General features: G+C 41.4%; 1 protein-coding gene and 1 pseudogene across 1 annotated transcript in view; both read left to right on the top strand.

Moving 5' to 3' along the window:
- Ppm1d (protein phosphatase, Mg2+/Mn2+ dependent 1D) overlaps window positions 1-17572 on the top strand; it is a 44891-nt gene that overhangs the window by 16777 nt on the left and 10542 nt on the right. The window contains exons 3-4 of the mRNA XM_070027093.1: window positions 431-555; window positions 11112-11302. Of these exons, the coding sequence (XP_069883194.1) occupies window positions 431-555; window positions 11112-11302 (316 nt within the window). The remainder of the gene's footprint in view (window positions 1-430; window positions 556-11111; window positions 11303-17572) is intronic.
- On the top strand, window positions 15495-16119 carry LOC138830622 (high mobility group protein B1 pseudogene; annotated as a pseudogene).

Below are 17572 nucleotides of genomic sequence, written 5' to 3'. Positions count from 1 at the left end.
ATCAAACCCAGGGCCTCATGCATGAAAGGCAAGCACTCTACCATTGAGCCACTTTCCCAGCCCCTCTGAGCCACTTTCTCAGCTCTTTGCATCTACAGAAGCTCCTTTTTGTTGTTTCTAATTACCATGGTCATCTAGCTTTTTTCTATAGCATGGTATCTGTTCTTTTTCTGCATACTATTTTTATTTAGTTAAGTTCAGCCTTCAATCATTTCCACATTCTCCTCATGTAATATCTTATTTTTTCTTTTCTGTAAAAAAAACTTACACTTCTTTGTATCTGAAACAGGTATTTTATGATAATATAATCTTACTTAATACATCAAGTTATCTTAATTGTTAAATTTTAATCATTTAGACTATTTATGTAAATTCTAATTGTTATATTTTAACCATTTAAATCATTCATGAAAATTTTTTTATTTTTTAGTGTAATGAACAAGTCTGGGGTGAATCGTGTAGTTTGGAAAAGACCTCGGCTTACTCACAACGGACCTGTTAGAAGGAGCACAGTTATTGACCAGATTCCTTTTCTGGCAGTAGCAAGAGCTCTTGGTAAGTAGGACTTAAACATTTGGTGAAATGCAGACTATAAGAACAAACAAGGTTCTATGATAAGAAATAATTTATGAGAGAAAATTTAGATAGGGTGATACAAATACTACTTTCAGAAAATTTCCCTCCCTCCCTCCCTCCCTCCCTCCCTCCCTCCCTCCCTCCCTCTTTCCTTCCTTCCTTCCTTCCCTCCTTCCTTCCTTCCTTCCTTCCTTCCTGTCTTTCTTGTTGGTCATGTGGCTTGAACTCTAAGCCTGAGCGCTGCTCTTCAGCTCAAGGCGAGAGCTCTACCACTTGAGCCCCAACACCACTTCTGGTTTTCTGGCGGTTTATTGGAGATGAATTTCACAGCCTTTCCTACCCAGGCTGGCTTTGAACTGTGATTCTCAGATCTCAGCCTCCATTGTAGCTAGGATTACAGGTGTGAACCACCAGTGCCCAGCTAGAAAATACAATTTTTTTTTTTTTTTTGGTCAGTCATGGGCCTGAACTCTGGGCCTGGGTGCTGTCCCTCAGCTACCTCTTCAGCTCAAGGCTATTGCTCTTCCACTTGAGCCACAGCGCCACTTCCAGCTTTTTCTGCTTATGTGGTGCTGATGAATTGAACTCAGTGCCTCATGCATGCAAGGCAAGCACTCTACCACTAAGCCACCTTCCTAGCCCCTAGAAAATGTTATTTTACCTGGTCTTTTTTTTTTTTTTTCTTCATCAGTCGTGCGGCTTGAACTCTGGGCCTGGGCGCTGTCCCTCAGCTCTTCAGCTCAAGACTAGTGCTCTACCACTTGACCCCCAGCGCCACTTGTGGTCTTTTGGTAGTTAATTGGAGATAAGTGTCTCACCGGGATTTTCCTGCCTGGGCTAGGGATCCTTAGATCTCAGCCTCCTGTGTAGCTAGGATTACAGGCTTGAGCCATCAGTGCCCAGCTTTATCTGAGGTGTGAAGGCTGAGAAGGGGTAATTTTCTGAAGAGCCTGTGTATGAATATTCAAGGCATGGATTCTGATGTTGGAAAGAGATTGACATGTGCTAGGAATTGTTAACAGGCTGGAGTTGATGAGGTAGACATAGGTTATCTCAGTGGCTTGAGCCACTGGTTCCTGGCGTCACTATAGGGTATTTTAAGATAAAGAGGAATATCTGCTGGGCTCATGCTTGTAATCCTAGCTACTCAGGGGGCTGAGCTCTGAAGATTGTGGTTTGAAAGCCAGCCTGGACAGGAAAGCCTTTGAGACTTTCATCTCCAATTAAGCACCCCAAAAAACCCCAAAAACCAAAAACAAAAAAACCCCCCAAAAGTAGAGTTGTAGTTCAAGTAGTGGAGTGCTAGCCTTAAGCATAAAAATCTCAAGAACAGCATCCAAGGTCTGAGTTCAAGCCCCGGACCAATACAACACAAACAACAACAAAAATTATTCTTGAGCTGGGCACTGGTGACTCATGCCTGTAATCGTAGCTACTCAGGAGGCTGAGATCTGAGATCATGGTTCAAAGCCAGCCCGGGCAGGAAAGTCCAAGAGACTCTTATCTCCAATAAACCACTAGAAAACTGGAAGTGGCACTGTGGCTCAAGCGGTAGAGTGCTCGCCTTGAGCTGAAGAACGCAGGGACAAGCACCCAGGCCCAGAGTTCAAGCCCCACGACCGGAAAAAAAAAAATTATTCTTGAGCTAGAGGTTTAATTCAGTGATACAGTGCCTTGCCTAGTGTGCATGAGTGCATGAGGCCTTGGGTTTGTTCCTCAGCAATAGATATATAAATAATTGTTCTTTCTACCATGCATTGTCTTACTGATTTTTAATCAAATACATGCAGTTCTTTATTAAGATTTTATAACTGTGCATGTGTGTTTGAATAGATGATAAGCAAATGGGAAATGAGAAATTGGTTGGGAGAATTAAGTATGGTGGTGTACACTTGTAATTCCAGTACTCCATAGGCTGAGATAGGATTTCTATTTCCAGAATAGCTTGAGTTGTTTAGTGAGACCCTGTCTCAATAGAAACAACAACAACAACAACAACAACCCCCAAATGATATAGTCTAGGTAGGGATATGGCTCAATGGTAGATCACTTGCCTAGCCACTACACATATACTAAAAAAGAAACCATTTAGCCATTGAGCACAGTTCCTTTCTTTTCTTTTTGCAGTGCTAGAGATTGAACCCAAGGTGTCACACATTCCAGATAAGTGCATTACCACTGAGTCATGCTCCCAGCTCCAAACAAGTTTATATATAAACCATCAAAAAGCTGGAAATGGAGCTGTGGATCAAGTGGTAGAGCATCCATCTATCTTGAGTGAAAAAGCTAAGGGATAGCATCCAGGCCCTGAGTTTAACCCTTAGTACCAGCACCTACATGTGAGCATGTGTACACATACACACAATGATTTTGATTGCAGTTTTAATTGTGTGTGTGCGCGTGTGTGCATGTGAGCATGTGCTTATGCTGTGAGGCTTTAATTCAGGGCCTCTCACTTGGCTTTTCTGTTCCAAAGGAAAAGGTTAAAGTGTAAGATGCTTTATCACTTAAGCCACCACTGTAATTTCTGATTAGAAGGCAAATTTCTAAGGAGGCTCTCCATGGGAGGCCAGTCAGAGTGTAGGGGTATGAGGATGGTGCTGAAGTTTGCTGAGTATCCCATAAACTGCCACAGGAGCAGGTTGAGAAGAATGCACTTGAACCTGGGGAAAGGCTTATTTTCCTTTGGTGTCCCTTCAGCTCCCTCTGCAGATCAAACAGGAAATTATCCAGCTAGCAACCAACCAGCTCTGCTAATGTCAGGGACTTTCCTTCTTTCAGGACCTACAGAACTGACTGATTTTATTTTGGTGAACAAACCCTACGCCAGTGCTCAGTTCTGATCCTTACTAGGTATTTGATAAAGCTATGTAGATTTCTTGAATATGTAAGACAAGGGAATTAGCTATGAATAAAAATTATCTGGTGAATTTGTTAAAAGTTCAGATCCTTGGAACTTTTTTTTTTAATTTTTTTTTTTTTGGGGGGGGTCCAGTCATGGGGCCTGAACTCTGGGCCTTTTTGCTTATGTGGTGCTGAGGGATCGAACCCAGGGCCTCAGGCATGCAAGGCAAGCGCTCTACCACTGAGCCACCTTCCCAGCCCTCCTTGGGACTTTTACAAATATATTTAAAACAGCTTGACTATCAGGACAAGTTATAATAGGAGCAAGTTAAAAATACATTTTTACTAAATACATATTTTTTATTGTAATGATACTGTACAGAGGGGTTACAGTTACATGAGTAAGGTAATGAGTACATTTCCTACTGAGCATTGTTACCCCTCCTTTGTTTTTCCCCTACTATTTCTTCCTGCCTCACCCTCCCCAACTCCTCCCTTCCCCCCACAAATTGTAAAGTTCATTTTCAACATAGTGTCTTGCACATCTCATTGCCACAATGGGTCGACCTGTATCCTTATTTTAGCATTTTGTTATTTTCCTTCCCCTCCCCAAATTAGAAAAATGTATATACAAGATGCAGGGCACTGGAATCAAATACAGTGAAAATAGGGTTATACCATGGGGGGGGGGGGGCGAAGAACATATAAAAGAAACAAAAAAAATCACATAGTATATTTTAAGTATACTAATAACAACAGCAAGAAAGATAAAATCTCTGTGTCTCTATCTTGGGGTTCATTTGGCTTACCATCATCTTATCTGGTCATATGTTCATAGCTTTTGACCTTTCTGCTTGTCCTAGACATATACTAGCTATTGCAAATAAGGGAAACCATGGGACCTATGTTTCTTTGGCTTACTTCACTTAATATAATTTTTTCCAAGTCTTTCCAAATGGGGTGGGGTGGTGTCATTCTCTCTGATGGAGGCATAGAATTCCATTGTGTATATATACCACATTTTCTTGATCCATTCATCTGCTGAGGGGCATCTGTGTTGGTTTCATGTCTTAGCTATGGTGAATGCAGGGTGCTGGTAGCTTTAGTATGGCCTTGTTTGTGATCATTTGAGTAAATACCCCAAAGTGGGATTGTTGGGTCATAGGGCAGCTCTATGTGTAGTCTTTTGAGGAACCTTCATACTGCTTCCATAAAATATATAAAAAATAATCTGTATGTCCATACTGTTTAAAGAAACACTGTAAAGAAATAGAAGACAGGATAATCAAGGATTTTCAATGAATACTAAAATATAGTATGTTTACATTCCTGAGTTGTCACTCCACAGCTTCATAAATAATCAGTTACAAAAAGGAAAAAAACATGGTCTGGGGCTATAGGTCAGTGGTGGAGCACTTGCCCAACAAGTGTGAGGCCCTTTATTTGATTCCTAGCATTGAAACAAACATAACTAGGACAAAGGCATCTTTATAGTGCCATTAGACAGCGCTTTAACCAAATGACCAAACTTGGCATTGCTATTAATAGCACACAGCCCTTTCTTAAGTCATAAACTGAGAGGGATATGATTTTAACAATGTAATACTCTAAAAACAACAACAACAAAAAATTTAACCTGAGCACGAACCCTTCCTCATGAGAACATGAGGAAACCATTAGATAAATCCAAATTAAAAGTCAGGGACTGAGAGTGCAGTTTAATGATAGAAGTACTGCCTGACGGGGCTGGGAAGGTGGCTCAGTGGTAGAGCGCTTGCCTTGCATGCATGAGGCCCTGAGTTTGATTCCTCAGCACCACATAACCAGAAAAAAAAAGCTGGAAGTGGTGCTGTGGCTCAAGTGGTAGAGTGCTAGCCTTGAGCTGAAGAGCTAAGGGACAGCGCCCAGGCCCAGAGTTCAGGCCCCATAACTGACAAAAAAAAAAAAAAGAATATCCAAATGTTTACAAGATAGTATTTAGAGGTGAGGTTAGAAAAATCTGAAAGAGCTGATCATGGTGGCAGGTGCTTGAACTCCTAACCTGGGCTATATATAGCAAGATGCTGTCTTAAAACTGTGACCAAAAAATATTTAAAGCAGCTACTGGAATTAATAAGTGAATTCAGTTAAGACCATATCATATAAATCAACATACACAATCTAATTTTTATGTATTAGAGATGAACAATTCAAAATGAAATTTAAATATGCGTCATTTGTAAGAAACGTAAAATACAACAAACGTAAAATATAACAAAGTATGCACAAGATTTGGCTGTAGGCTTCTCCTGCATGTTTTGGGATATGAGGCAGAGCCTCCTTTTCACAAGTACTAGTTCATGATCCCAGAAACCACCCCCAAGATAGAAGAGAACCAAGAGCTAGAGAGAAAAGTATCTTCAGACTGATGGCAAGAGTCCTGGAAATGGTCCTGGAAGCTAGAACAGATGTCTGACATTTATATTGCATGAGGAAGAGCATACCCTAAGAAATTGTCTACGTGCTCATGAAGAACTCACAAGTAGAGTTTTGTTGTATTCTACAATCCATCCTTCAGAGAGCAAAATTAATGTATGCATTCAGTCTTAAGGTATTCTTCAAGCTGTTGAGCCATTCCAGACAGGCCTGAAAGAGGTTAGGAAGTCTGCCAACATGTACTTGACAAGCTTGATGCCAGCATAAAAGACTATAAGAAAAAGTGGAAGTGGCACAGTGGCTCAAGTGGTAGAACGCTAGCCTTGAGCTGAAGAGCTGAGGGACAGTGTTCAGGCCCAGAGTTCAAGCCCCATGACCGACCAAAAAAAAAAAAGAAAAAGAAAAAGCAAGTAAGTAAAGTTGAATACATATTCTAGTCCCTTAGGCAAGATACAAAGAGGTTGTGGCTACGTAGAACCCAGAATTAGAAGTTCATAATTACAAGCATACTCTATCCTTTAAAAACATGTGGTTCTAGCTATTGAACTGTTACACCTCTTGGAATCCCTGTAAGAACCTGAATATTCACTAATAAATTGTTACTTTTAATTTTTTTTTTGTGCCAGTCCTGGCACAAAAACTGTCTGGTGCTGTCCCTGAGTTTTTTTGCACATGGCTAACACTCTACCACTTGATCCTGCCTATATCTTTGGCTTTTTGCTGGTTAATTGGAGATTAATCACTAATCTCATAGACTTCCTGCCTAGGCTGGCTTTGAACTGTGATTCTCAGATTTCAGCCTCTTGAGTAGCTAGAATTACAGACATGAGCCATTGGCTTCTGGCCCAACCTCACCTTTAATTAAAAATTTTTTTTTTTTTGGTCAGTCATGGGGCTTGAACTCCAGGCCTGGGCGCTGTCCCTCAGCTCTTCAGCTCAAGGTGAGCTCTCTACCACTTGAGCTACAGCGCCATGTCTGGTTTTCTGGTGGTTTATTGGAGATAGGAGTCTCACGGTCTCTCCTGCCCAGGCTGGCTTTGAACCGCGATCCTCAGATCTCAGCCTCCTGAGTAGCTAGGATTACAGGAGTGAGCCACCAGCGCCCAGCTAAAATATTTTTTTTAACTATAGATAAGTATAGTATAAGAGCAGTCACTGTAAACTTGAAAGGATGGTTTTAGTAAAGCAGTGTGTGTATATGTATATATATTATACACATTATTATACACATATTATACATATTTGTAGAGGATAAGAATAATAGTTCTGGACTGGGAATGTAGCTTAGTGGTAGAGTGCTTGTCTAACATGCATGAAGCCCTGGATTCGATTCCTCTACCACATAAACCAAAAAAGCGGGAAGTAGAGCTGTGGTTCAAGTGGTAGAGTATTAGCCTGAGCACAGAGAGGCTCAGGGACAGCTCCCAGACACAGGATTGGCAAAAATAAATAAAGCCAGGTACCAGTGGCTCATGACTATAATCCTAACTACTCAGGAGGCTGAGATCTAAGGATCACTGTTTGAAGCCATCCTGGGCAGGGAAAGTCCCTGAGACTCTTATCTCCAATTAACTACCAGGAAACCGGAAGTGGTGCTGTGGCTCACAGTGTTAGAGCAGGAGTCTTGAGTGAAAAAGCTCAGAGATCCTGAATAAACTGCAGAGAGAAGAAAAAAAAAAAAAAAAAGCTCAGAGACAGTGCTGAAGCCCTGAGTTCAAGACTCACAACCGCGCCCCCCCCCAATACAAAGAACAATTGTTTTTGGAAGTTTGAGACTCACTTCCTTCCTCCTTTCTCCTTCCCCGCTTCTCCCCTTCTCCCCTTCTCCCCTTTCCCCCCTTTCCCCCCTTTCCCTTCCCTTCCCCTTCCCTGTATAGGTTCAGGCTGGCCTTAAATTCACAATCTTCTATCTCAGTCCCCTCAGTGCTGGGATTCACAGGCATGTACTTTTTTTTCCATGTAGAAATAAAATTATAGGAAAATAATGGTAACTTTTCTTCTTCCCAGTTCACTTAATGAATAAATGGATGAATGAGTGAATAAAATTCTTTCATTTTGTAGACATAATGTGGTTTGAACTCAGAGCCTTGAGCTACCTTGCTCCACTGGCTCTCTCTGCTAAAATTTTTTGCTGATCCTGGGGCTTGAACTCAGGGCTTAGGCGCTGTTCCTAAGCTTCTTTTGCTCAAGGCTAACACTACCACTTGAGCGACAGCGCCACTTCTGGCTTTTTCTGTTTATGTGGTACTGAGGAATCGAACCCAAGGCCTATGCATGCAATGCACTCTACTACTAAGCCACCTTCCCAGCCCTCCATACTAACTTTTTGCTGGTTGTTTTGGAGATATGGTCCTATGTACTTTTTTTTTTTTTTTATTGTAAAAATACTGTACAAAGGGGTTACAATTACATGGGCAAGATAATGAGTACATTTCTTATCAAACATTGTTGCCTCCACCTTTGTTTCCCCTTCCTATCCCTTCCCATTTCCCCCCCACCCCCTCCACCAAAGTTGTAAAGCTCGTTTTCTTTTTTTTTTTTTTCCGGTCAGGTTGTGGGGCCTGAACTCTGGGCCTGGGCACTGTCCCTCAGCTCTTCAGCTCAAGGCTAGCACTCTACCACTTGAGCCACAGCCCCACTTCCGGTTTTTTCTTTTTTGCTTATGTGGTGCTGAGGAATCAAACCCAGGGCCTCACGCATGCAAGGCAAGCGCTCTACCACTGAGCCACCTTCCCAGCCCTAAAGCTTGTTTTTCAACATAACGACTTGTACATCTCATTGTTGCAATGGTTCTACCTGTATCCCTATTTAAACGATTTGTTTTTTCCCTTCCCTTCCACAAATTTTACCAACATCAAATACAGTGAAAGCAGGGGTTATACTGTGGGGGAAGGACATACAAAGCAACAAAGAAATCATTTTAAAAATATGTTAGAAACAATTGCATGAAAGAAAAAACATTTGATTACTTACCTTGGGCTTCATTTCACCTAACATCAACTTATCTATGTACTTTTCTGCTCAAGCTTTCAAACCCTTTTCTTTCTAGGTCTCAGCCTCCTGTGTAGCTAGACTTGTAGGTGTGAGCCACTGGTGCCTTGCTATCTTATTTATTTCTTTAAAATTTTTTTTTTTTTTTTGTCAGTCGTGGGGCTTGAACTCTGGGCCTGAGTGCTGTCCCTTAGCTCTTCAGCTCAAAGCGAGCGCTCTACCACTTGAGCTACAGCGCCACTTCCGGTTTTCTGGTGGTTTATTGGAGATAGGAGTCTCATGGTCTTTCCTGCCCGGGCTGGCTTTGAACCGCGATCCTCAGATCTCAGCCTCCTGAGTAGCTAGGATTACAGGCGTGAGCCACCAGCGCCCGGCTTCTTTAAAAAAAATTTAAAATTGTTTTAATAAGTTTTTTATTGTGAAAATACCGTACAGAGGGGTTACAGTTACACGAGCAAGGTAATGAGTACATTTCTTATTAAGCATTGTTGCCTCCTCTTTTGTTTTTCTCCTACAATCCCTGCCCTCCCATCTATCTTATTTATTTCTATGTTTTGTTCTAGAAAGGTACTATAAGGCATAACAGAAGAGAATTATCAATAATAGTCATAGTTTTTTATTGCTTTTTTAGAGTTTATATGTAAATATATGTACATTAATTTTATTATACTAATTTTAATATTTTATATTTATTAAAGTAATAATATATATATTTTGGTAATGGCACTGGGGCTTGAACTTAGAGATTTGGACTTAAAAACAGGCATTTTACCAGTTGAGCTATATTCCCAAGGCCTTTTTCCTCTAGGTATTTTTGAAATAGGATCTTAGGTTGTTTTTTTTTTTAGTTGGTCATGGGGCTTGAACTCTGGGCCTGGGTGCTGTCTTTGAGCTCTTCAGCTCAAGGCTAGCGCTCTACCACTTGAGCCACAATGCCACTTCCGGTCTTCTAGTGGTTTATTGGAGGTAAGAGTCTCTTGGACATTCTTGCCCGGGCTGGCTTTGAACTGTGATTCTCAGATCTCAGCCTCCTGAGTAGCTAGGATTTCAGGTGTGAGCCACCACCACCCAAAAGGATCTTAGATTTTTGCCTGGGCTGGCCTTGACCATGATTCTCCTATTTAAGCTTCCCATGTAGGTGGAGTGACAGGCTTTCAATGTCATTCCCAGCTGTTATTAAGATGGGGATCTTGCTTCTCCATCCTCCTATCTTTTTCCCAAGCAGTTGGAATTATGGGAGTGAGTTAACACATCCAGCCCTAAATGGAATATTTTAAAAACTTAAATAAATGATTGCTATACATTATTACTACTACTATATTATTATTATTATTATTATTATTTTGGTTGTGGAGCTTAAACTCTGGGCCTGGAGTGCTGTCCCTGAGCTCTTCAGCTCATGGTGAGTGCTCTTACCACTTGAGCTACAATGCTACTTCCAATTTTCTGGTAGTTTATTGGAGATAAGAGTCTCAGGGACTTTTCCTACCTGGACTGGCTTTGAACTGCGATCCTCAGATCTCAGCCTCTTGCGTAGCTAGGATTAAAGGTGTGAGCCACCAGCACCTGGCTTGCTCCACATTTTTTTTTTTTTTTTTTTTGGGGTCCGGTTGTGGGGCCTAACTCTGGGCCTGGGCACTGTCCCTCAGCTCTTCAGCTCAAGGCTAGCACTCTACCACTTGAGCCACAGCGCCACTTCCGGCTTTTTTTCCCCTGCTTATGTGGTGCTGAGGAATCAAACCCAGGGCCTTGAGCATGCAAGGCAAGTGCTCTACACTGAGCCACCTTCCCAGCCCTTGCTACACATTTTTGATGTATATTCTTATTGGTTCAAGAGAGTTCCATTTATTTGTTTATTTATTTATTTATTTATTTATTTATTTATTTATTTATTTATTTATTTATTTATTTATTTATTTATTTGCCAGTCCTGGGGCTTGAGCTCAGGGTCTGGGCACTGTCCCTGAGCTGCTTTTGCTAAAGGCTAGAACTCAACCACTTGAGTCACAGCTCTACTTCCAGCTTTTTCTGTTTATGTGGTACTGAGAAATCAAACCCAGGGCTTCATGCATGCTAGGCAAGCACTGTACCACTTAAGCCACATTGCCAACCCCTCCCTTTTGTTATTTATTTGCTAAATATTTTTAATTATGAATGGACTTCTGAATACTGTCAAATGCTTGTCTACATCTGTGAAAATGAACATGTATATTCCTCCTTTAGTGTATTGTTGTGACACTACCAGCTTGGAAATACTTCTTATATCTTTTCTTCCATTCCCCCAGGTGATTTGTGGAGCTATGATTTCTTCAGTGGTGAGTTTGTGGTATCCCCTGAACCAGACACAAGTGTTCATACTCTTGACCCCCAGAAGCACAAGTACATTATTTTGGGGAGTGATGGGCTATGGAATATGATTCCACCTCAGGATGCCATCTCAATGTGCCAAGACCAAGAGGAAAAGAAATACTTGATGGTAAGAACTGACTCAATAATTTGATTTGTTGGTTAAATAATGTTCTGGTCAAATGTCTGGAATGTGGTCTAAGGATGTTCCCCCTTTTACATCATCATTGTCCCCAAACCCTCATAACCATACCCATGATACTCAACTGTCTTTTCTGTCTGTATATTTATTTAGGATATGTCTTTTCATTGGGATCATAGCCTTCTGTGACTGACTTCTTTCAGGAAGTATAAGGTTTTTGTTTTTTTTGTTTTTTTTTTTTTGGGTCCGGTCGTGGGGCCTGAACTCTGGGCCTGGGTGCTGTCCCTCAGCTCTTCAGCTCAAGGCTAGCACTCTACCACTTGAGCCACAGCGTCACTTCCGGCTTTTTTCTTTTTTGCTTATGTGGTGCTGAGGAATTGAACCCAGGGCCTCATGCATGCAAGGCAAGCGCTCTACCACTGAGCCATCTTCCCAGCCCCAGGAAGTATAAGGTTTTTAAAGTTTATTCATGTTGTTGCTTATATCACTACTTCATTTGTTTTCCATGGGTATATTTTGTTCATTTATATGCCAATATTTGGTTGAGAGATCACTGCTATGAGTATGCACATATAGATTTTTGTGTGGACATATCTTCAGTTCTCTTAGGTATACACCTAGGAGTAGAATTTCTATATCTATATTCTTGCTTGCTTGCTTATTTATTATTATTATAATTATTACTATTATTATTTGTATGTGTGCTTGTCCTGGGGCTTGCACTCAAGGCTTGGGCACTGTCCCTGAGCTTTCGTGCTCAAGGCTGGCGTACTACCACTTGAGCCACAGCTTCACTTCTGGCATTTTGATGGTTAATTGGAGATAAGAATCTTGATTTCGCTGCCCATGTTAGCTTTGATACTCAATCCTCAGATCTGTCTTCTGAGTAACTAGTATTATAGGGATGAGCCACCAGAGCCTGGCTCTCCTATATTTTTAAAATCAATTGCAACCCAGCAAAAATGGATTGACCTTGCCAGATAAGTTGAAACCTTCCACACAAAGAAATAGAATGTATAAAGTCAGATAATGGTAAGTCAGTCCAGATAATATGACACAGGTTTCATATTTCATTAGTAGTTTAGTATACATTGGAAATGAAAGTAGTTCATACATACACAAAGGTTCTGGTTGGTCTTGAGAATTCTGTCTTTATAATCACACTGAGCAAAGAATTCCTAAATATGTGAATGGTAGAATTGATTTCTTCAATTTTGTGTGTGTGAGTATGTGTGTGTGTACGCATGCACACGCGTGCACATGTGCGCACACCAGTTCTGGAGCCTTAAACTCAGGATCTGCATTCTCCTGAGTTTTTTATTTTGACAGTTGTGGGGCTTGAACTAAGGGCTTGGGCCCTGTCCTTGAGTTTTTTTTGCTCAAAGCTCATTCTACTACTTTGAGTCACAGTGTCACTTTTGTTTTTCTGGTTCTTAACTAGAGATAAGGCTGGCTTTGAACTGCAATTCTCTTTGAGTAGCTGGGATTATAGGTATGAGCCACCAGCACTGACCTGAGCTTTTTTGTTGTTGTTGTTGTTCAAGGTTAGTGGTTTACCACTTGAGACCCAGCTACACTTCTGGATTTTTGGTGGTAAATTGGAGATAAGAGTCTCGTGGAGGGCTGGGAAGGTGGCTCAGTGGTAGAGGGCTTGTCTTGCATGCATGAGGCCCTGGGTTCAATTCCTCAGCACCACATAAGCAAAAAGAAAAAAGCCGAAAGTGGCGCTGTGGCTCAAATGGTAGAGTGCTAGCCTTGAGCTGAAGAGCTGAGGGACAGCGCCCAGGCCCAGAGTTCAGGCCCACGGCAGGACCCAAAAACAAAAACAAAAACAAAAAAGAAAAAGAGTCTCGTGGACTGTCTTACCCAGGCTGGCTTTAAACCCTGATCCTCAGATTTCAGCCTTGAAGTAGCTAGATAGGGGTGAGCCACTGGCTCCTGGTGTGAGTATTTGGATTTTTAAGGGGGTACTTACAGATCGGTGGGTTGCATTTACCCTAATTTGCCAATCTGGCATTCCAATTTTCTGTATTTTGTAATTTTAAGATTTCTATTACTACTGGGTGCTGGTGGATCACGCCTGTAATTCTAGCTACTCAGGAGGCTGAAATCTAAGGATCAGGGTTCAAAGCCAGCCTGGACAGGAAAGACTATGAGACTCTTTATCTCCAATAAACCACCAGAAAACCCGAAGTGGCTCTGTGGCTCAAGTGGTAGAGTGCTAGCCTTGAGCTGAGGAGCACAGGGATATTACCCAGGCCTAGAGTTCAAGCCCCATGACCGACAAAAAAAAAAAAAAAAAAGATTTCTATTAGTATCTGTTAGTTGTATGGGGGGAGTTTCATTGTGATGTTTTCAAATACACATTCATAACTAAGTATTTCATTAATTTCATCCCTTCATCATTCTCCCTCATCCCTCTGTACTTTTCTTAAGACAATTTTGACAAGTTTCATTGTTCTGCTTAGATATATCTATATACAATACTTTGACTATAACTTCTTTTTTTGGGGGGAGGGGGGAACGGGTCCAGTCGTGGGGGCTGAACTCTGGGCCTGGGCGCTGTCCCTCAGCTCTTCAGCTCAAGGCTAGCACTCTACCACTTGAGTCACAGCGCCACTTCCGGCTTTTTTCTTTTTGCTTATGTGGTGCTGAGGAATCGAACCCAGGGCCTCACACATGCAAGGCAAGCACTCTACCACTGAGCCACCTTTTCAGCCTGACTATAACTTCTTGTTGGCCCTCTTCTCTCACCATTTCCCAACAGCCTGTTACTTCCTGTCTCTATATATATGTGGCTTAAGGAATCTCTCTGAATGCTGTTGAACAAACAGTAGAGGAGGCCAATCTGATTACATTATGAAATAAGCATTGTGAAACACTGCAATCACCCTTTTTTTAGTCCCTTTGTATAATTAACACGCTAAGCTTCTATTTTTTATGGCATTTAAGGGTTATAGCAGAATTAATGCAAAACTGTATTTAGACTGCCACCTAGAGTCAGAACAGAACTGAATACAAGTTAAGGCACAGACAAAACCAGACTGGACAATCGGACTGGTTACCCAGTTATGCTTGTGTGAGTTCAGTCCTTGCTGTCAGGGATTCTGGTAGACTTGGCAACACTGGCTTTATTTTGCTGTAGTCTACATACAGAACAGGTAAATGGTGGCTTGCTACAATGTGGATTTACTCTGGCTAGTATTCAGAGGACTACTCCCTTGATACATTTTTTTTTTTTTGGGTCCGGTCCTGGGGGCCTGAACTCTGGGCCTGGGCGCTGTCCCTCAGCTTTTCAGCTCAAGGCAAGTGCTCTACCACTTGAGCCACAGTGCCACTTCTGGCTTCTTCTGTTTATGTGGTGCTGAGGTATTGAACCCAGGGCCTTAGGCATGTGAGGCAAACACTCTACCACTGAGCCACCTTCCCAGCCCCATTGATTTGATTTGTAGAAACTAGTGTTTGTCTTCTTGCAATTCCTCCCTATCCTTTTCCTCACTCCTTTTCTTTCCCTTCCCTTTAAACCCCACTCTGAGAGATGAGATCGCTTTCTCTGTTTCCCAGGTTATTCTTAAGCTGGTAGGCTCATGTGATCCTCTTGTTTTAGCCTTCTGAGTGTCTGGAATTACTGGTGTATATACAACACCAAGCTGAGAGCTTAGATTTTAGGAGGAAATTGGCCCTTTGGAGTAAGTTTTCCTCTATGCCCAAATGTCTAATTTGTGAACTATGTTTGTAATAATTCGTTTATGCCCTTTCAAAGTAACTTCTATATTACTTTTTATAGTCAACATTAGAATGAAAACCATGTTTCTTCATTAAAAATATAAAAATATTTTAAGGGCTAGGAATGTGGCTTAGTGGTAGAGCGCTTGTCTAGCATGCATGAAGCCCTGGATTTGATTCCTCAGTACCACATAAACAGAAAAAGTGGGAAGTAGCACTGTGGCTCAAGTGGTAGTATGTTTGCCTTGAGCAAAAGAAGCTCAGGGACAGTGCCCAGGCCCTGCACTTAAGTTCTAGGACTGGCAAAAAAACAAAACAACAACAAAAATACTTTAAAAGATTTGACATATGGATAGTCATTGCAGTACATTGAACTCCATAGATACAGCACAGGGGCAAGTGAGAGCCAGATCAGCATCAAGCAGCTCTGTTCCTTATGGAGGAAAAACTAAACATGGGCAAAGGAGATCCTAAGAAGCTGAGATGCAAATGTCATCATATACATTCTTTGTGTATACTCTCTGGGACAAGCACAAGAAGAAACACCCAGATGCTTCAGTCAACTTTTCAGAGAGGTAGAAGACTATGTCTGCTAAAGAGAAAGGGAAATTTGAAGACATGGCCAAGATGGCCAAGGCAGACAAGGCTCGTTATGAAAAAGAAATGAAAACCTACATCCCTCCCAAAGGGGAGAAGTTCAAGGATCCCAGTGCACCCAAGAGGCCTCCTTCAGCCTTCTTTTTGTTCTGTTCTGAGTTATTGCCCTAAAATCAAAGGGAACATCCTGGCCTGTCTATTGGTGATGTTGCCAAAAAACTGGGAGAGATGTGGAACAACACTGCTGCAGATGACAATCATCCTTATGAAAAGAAAACTGCTAAGACGAAGGAAAAATACAAAAAGGATATTGCTGTGTACTGCGCTAAAGGAAAACTTGATGCAGCAAAAATAGGAAGTTGTGAAGGCTGAAAAGAACAAGAAGAAGAAGGAAGAGGAGAAAGATGAAGATGATAAAGAGGACAGGGAAAAAGGAAGATGAAAAGGATGAGGATGAAGATGAAGAGAATAATGATGAATAAGTTGGTTCTAGTGTAGCTTTTTTTTTTTTGTCTGTAAAGCATTTAACTTCCCTGTACACAACTCACTCTTTTTTTTTTTTTTTAAATTTTTTTTTTTTTGGTTCCGGTCGTGGGGCCTGAACTCTGGGCCTGGGCGCTGTCACTCAGCTGTTCAGCTCAAGGCTAGGGCTCTATCACTTGAGCCACAGCACCACTCCCGGCTTTTTTCTTTTTTTGCTTATGTGGTGCTGAGGAGTCGAACCCAGGGCCTCATGCATGCAAGGCAAGCGCTCTACCACTGAGCCACTTTCCCAGCCCCCACAACTCACTCTTTTTAAAGAAAAAAATTGAAATGTAAGGCTGTGTAAGATTTGTTTTAAACTGTACAGTGTCTTTTTTTTGGATAGTTAACACACTACAGAATGTGTTATTAGATAGCCTGTTCTGGTGGTATTTTCAGTAGCCACTAACTTTGCCTTGTACAAGATAGGGATTGTAAACTGGCATGGAAATTTAAAGCAGGTTCTTGTTGGTGCACAGCAACAAGACAGTAGTTATTTCATTTTCAGTTGTCTGACGCAGCTTATATGAAATAATTGTTCTGTTAATACCACTCTGTAATTGCAAAATAAAAAAGTTGCAGCTGTTTTGTCATTCTGAATGCTTCTAAGTAAATACAATTTTTTTACTAAAAATATTTAAAATATATAAAAATATTTTGAGTAAAATTATTTTTTTTTTTTTTTTTTTTTTGTTTTTTTTTTCCGGTGGTGGTGCCTGAACTCTGGGCCTGGGTGCTGTCCTTCAGCTCTTCAGCTCAAGGCTAGCACTCTACCACTTGAGCCACAGCGCCACTTCCGGGTTTTTTCTTTTTGCTTATGTGGTGCTGAGGAATCGAACCCAGGGCCTCAGGCATGCAAGGCAAGCGCTCTACCACTGAGCCACCTTCCCAGCCCTAAAATTATTTTTTGTGGTACTTGGTTTGACTAGAGCATGTGCTTGCTAAGCAGAGGCTCTACCACTTGAGCCATATCCTAGGCCCACAAGTGAATTTTTTCTTGGTTTTGGAACGTGGTCTTACTGCATGTCTTTAGTTAACTTTGAACTTGCAATCTTTTCTCTGTCAGCTTCTCAAATGCTGGAATTACAGTATGTAATATCATGCCCAGCATAATTGGTGAAATTATAACCATAGGATAAGACTTACTTTTATGAAATGTAGAAATGTCCTGTTTTAACATATTCACTGGGATTTTTGGATAATGTTTGAGTGTTTAGAAGCTTTACTTAATTATTTAGGCCAAATGTAACATCTCTCTCTCTCCTTTTTTTTTTTTTTTTGGTCTGTCATGGGGCTTGAACTCTGGGCCTGGGTGCTGTCCTTGAGCTCTTCAGCTCAAGACTAGCACTCTACCACTTAAGCCACAGTGCCACTTCTGGTTTTCTGGTGGTTTATTGGAGATAAGAGTCTCAT

This window comes from Dipodomys merriami, unplaced genomic scaffold (assembly GCF_024711535.1).
Source record: "Dipodomys merriami isolate MVZ:Mamm:240054 unplaced genomic scaffold, mDipMer1.0.p SCAF_19, whole genome shotgun sequence".
Lineage (NCBI taxonomy): Eukaryota > Metazoa > Chordata > Mammalia > Rodentia > Heteromyidae > Dipodomys > Dipodomys merriami.
The sequence above is the reverse complement of the archived record's forward strand: the minus strand, read 5'-3'. Positions and strand labels throughout refer to the sequence as shown.